Source organism: Physcomitrium patens, chromosome 9 (assembly GCF_059467195.1).
Source record: "Physcomitrium patens ecotype Gransden chromosome 9, ASM5946719v1, whole genome shotgun sequence".
Classification (NCBI taxonomy): domain Eukaryota; kingdom Viridiplantae; phylum Streptophyta; class Bryopsida; order Funariales; family Funariaceae; genus Physcomitrium; species Physcomitrium patens.
Genome location: NC_143418.1, coordinates 3720223 through 3724239, shown reverse-complemented (window position 1 = coordinate 3724239; position 4017 = coordinate 3720223). Strand labels below are relative to the sequence as shown.

General features: G+C 34.0%; 1 protein-coding gene across 1 annotated transcript; it reads left to right on the top strand.

The window, feature by feature from the left end:
* The first annotated feature begins 717 nt into the window (after positions 1-717).
* On the top strand, positions 718-3667 carry LOC141045787 (protein transport protein SEC23 D-like). Its single transcript, XM_073536340.1, has 4 exons — positions 718-780; positions 2506-2780; positions 2986-3200; positions 3420-3667. The coding sequence occupies exons 1-4, from the start codon at positions 718-720 to the stop codon at positions 3629-3631; spliced, it is 765 nt and encodes a 254-aa protein (XP_073392441.1). The 3' UTR covers positions 3632-3667.
* The last annotated feature ends 350 nt before the right edge of the window (positions 3668-4017 follow it).

The following is a 4017-nucleotide window of genomic DNA, read 5'->3' as shown; positions in this document are numbered from 1 at the left end:
TAAAAAATTCTAAAGTTATTTTATAATGAAAAATGTTGAAAAAAATAATAGTTTTGATAGTTTCAAATTTCTATATTACATAGAAATTTTATAACTATTCTATTTTTAAATTTATTATACTAAAGAAAACCTATTTAGAAAGATGAATGATTTTATAATCGTTGAAATAACCTTAAATTAGTGATATTAGTATATAATAGAGATATTTTTGTAATAAAAATATATTATATAAAAGTTACCAAATGAAGTTCTTATAATAATTTAAAACTTCTCAACAATTTAAATTGATGAATAAACATATGTAAATAATTTAATTTTATTAAATTAATTTATTATTATTTTTACATCAATTTATTTAAAAAATATATATTTTAAAAAAATCCAATTTCACATATAATATACATGGAAGATGTAGAATTAAAAAAATAGTATATAATATTATGCAAGTTATTGCATTGTATATGTATATTAGAAATTGATTAATTTAATTTGATTTGATTTGATTTATTTTTTAGTACTCTTTTTTAAAGAATAAATAAATATACAAAAAAAATAATTTTAGAACTTTAAAACTTACTTCAGTCTTCTATAGTTCTTATTTGTAGCATGTATACTATCACACCCTAATCAATTCAAATTATAATGGATCTTAAGTAATATATATATATATATATATAGAATAAAACTTTTCAAGTTTTTAATTGTTTTTATCCAAGAATGGAGATTGAAGAGGAAGGTGGGAGGAAGAAAGATGAGGAGAATAGGAGAGTTGGGATAGGGGTCGGAAATAGAGGGGCTGAAACATGGACGAAGAGAAGAGAAGAGTTGAAATGGGGGCTAACAACAAAGACAAGAGGTGGTTCAAGATGAAATAGAATTGATTTTAAATAGTGTAAATTTGTGATTTTGAATGGTGCTAATAATCTCATCTAATTAATAATTTTTGTGGATAGACAAATAATCATTATATTGGTATATTTTTTAATTATTATAAATATAAATATAAATATATATATATTTATATATATATAAATATATAAAATATTAGAATAAAATAATAATAATGATATAATTATTGAAAGTAATATAGTTGTAAGAATTTTTACTAACATATTTTAAAAATGATTTTTCTTGTAGTTGGAATAATATTACCATTTTTATAGAAATATTTTAAAATGATATTTATGGACATATTTTTATTTTTTCAAAATCACAAAATTTTAGATATTTTACATCTATTTTTTTAAAAAAATTAACTTCTAATTTATATAGATGTGCTTCTAAAAGCACAAGTTTCCAATAACTTTATAGAACAAGGTATAATTATTGGTGCAAAATTTTATATTTATGTAGAAATATATGTTATAGAAAAAAAAATGTGAGATGCTTAATCACACTTTGTTTCATTAAAATGGTTGGGACAACAAGATGATTATATTAAATTTAAAAATTAAGAAGAATCATACAAAAATAAATTTATTATAATATAAGAAAAACCAAGTCAATTATTTTATTTCATTAATTATGCATATACATTACATTTAATATATTGTATGTGTCAAGGACATGAAGCTCAAAGAAAGAAATCTTCAATACACTCTTTTATTATTCTAAAGAATTTAAAAGTTACTCAAAGATAGTATAGTATTAAACTGAAATGACTATTGCCAAAGATAAGAAAATAGATATGTAAATTTTTATAAAAGTTACGATTTGTGAGAAATGGAGATTTTAAAAAAAGAAAGAGGTTGGACAACAACCTTATAGGAAAACAAATTGATGCTTTAGACATCAAGTGGCAGCTTGAGGCTTATGGTGGTGGATGGTTAATAAGGTGCTTGAGTAATATCTAAGAGGTTTTGGATTCAAAACTCCATGATGGCATATGGAAGAGAGAAAGAAGGAAAATTCTTTAAAATTCTTTAATTAATTTATTGACGATATGTACAGGATTGGCCTTGCAATGCTTGCATTAAGAGATTATGTTGGATGACAAGGGCACTTGTTACCTATGGGCATGAACAAAGAATCTCTCTTAATAGTAGTATGATGTGCGACACCCACGACTTTTATATATTTGTCTTCTTGATAAATTGATATATAGCTTCCCTCTAAAAAAGAAGAAGTGACAAGTTAGTAGTGGCTTAAAGTAAGATAGCATCAATCCTCTAGAATCCTCAATCTATTTTTTTTTTCTTTAAAAAATATGCAAATTCAAATAAAAAAAAGAAAAAAGAAAAAAAAGAATTTAAGATTAGAGAATAGAGTTTAGGATTAGGGAGTAGAATCTAGGATTAGGGAGTGGGATTTAGGATTTAAGATTTGGAATTAGGATTTAGGATTTGGAGTAGGATTTAGGATTTTGGAAAGGGGTGAAAATCCTCTTAGAAGAGAATATTTTGATTCCATAGAGTATTTTTGTAGTATAGTAAAACAGATGCAATTTTGTAGAAACTTTGGTGATATGTAAAAGTCACCTGTCCGTGCTACTCTGCCAAATGACAGATCGTTCGAGCATCTTTGGATGAGGGCGTGAAGGAAGCACGCGCCCTCCTGCATGATTGGCTGGTGATTCTTACGGCACAATACAACTACTACTGCAAGCTTGCCCAATTCGAACAGCCCAGCACTCACAGCAGGTTGGATGTGGCGTTCTCAGGGTGCCCCCAACTGCAAGCTTTGCCCCGCCTGATTTTCGCGCTACTTCGGAACCAGTTGTTGAGAAGTCACGAAGAAGGAGTGCATCCTGATCACAGAATATACCTCCAATGCCTGTTCAGGTACGTGATGTTTTCGTGGATCCCGCACTGGGCTCGTGTCGAAGTAGACATGAGAGTCGCATCCGGTTTGTGGCGAAAGGAAGGTGTGTGTGCACGACAGGCGTGAGTTTCCAGTTCCAGTTCCAGTTCCGTGTGTGGATGCATGCGTGGTGTTGGCCGAGTGGTGGCATTTTAACTGGGTGTCCGTGGTGGTATGTCATGGCAGCGCATTAGAGCCTTCGTTCCTGTTGAGAGCCGTGTATCCTGTGCTATCATCGTTCGAGACGCTGGACAGGCGAGCGTATCCCCGTCACTCATTGAGTCGTGCAGCTTTGATGGTGAATGGGAGCCCCATCTACGTTCTGGATGCCTTCACCACGCTGATCGTGTATTATTCTCCGACAGCCGATCCAGCGCTGCCGTTCCCTCCGCCCCAGAACTGTAAGACATTCTGGAAGTCCCATCCTGTTGATGTTGAGGTGATTGCTTTGTGTGGTTTGTTTGTTTGTTTTTGCGTCGCAGCAGTCGGTTGGTTGGGTGCCGCTGGTGAACAATCTATGTGGTGAGCAATCGGTACATCTGGGTCAGAGCACGCACTGACACGAACATGGCACAACGGCTTTGAACGTCATCTGGTGGTGGCGGTGGCGGTGGCATCAGGTGGATTGCGGTCGATGATAAACAAGCTGAAGCAGGAGAGGAACATCACCCCGAAGCTGTTGATGATCAGAGGAGGGCGCGACAACACAGAGGCATTTGACCGTTACTTGATAGAGGAGCAGGAAGTGGATGGCAGTGGGATAGGCACAGGCGTGGGGTTCGTTTCGTTCTTGGACGACATCGCACATGATGTGATGAAGTATATGAAGTAAATACAGCGCTGTTGGCAATCAGGCGCAATCATCGTATGTGGTTTCTGGTGACAGAGTGGGAGTACGTGCACACAAGCCCGAATCAGTGTTGCTAGAAATTGTTGATTGCGGAGAATGACAGGCTACAGTTTGGGGGTCACAATCGTTTCCAGAGTCGCATTCAAAGTTACTTCTTGTCAGTCCAGAGCTTCAAAGTTTGTGACGGAACGTTGCAGTAGGTTTATCATGCCCAGATCGCGTGAATACGCGTCCAGTTTGCAAATTGTACTTCCACTCCGACTGGGACTGGGTGTAGAATCCAACGCACAATCTTGCGAACCAGAAATGGTCGGTATAGAAACAGTTGTCTCCATAATAGAATAGCACGATTAATGGGATTATTTCAA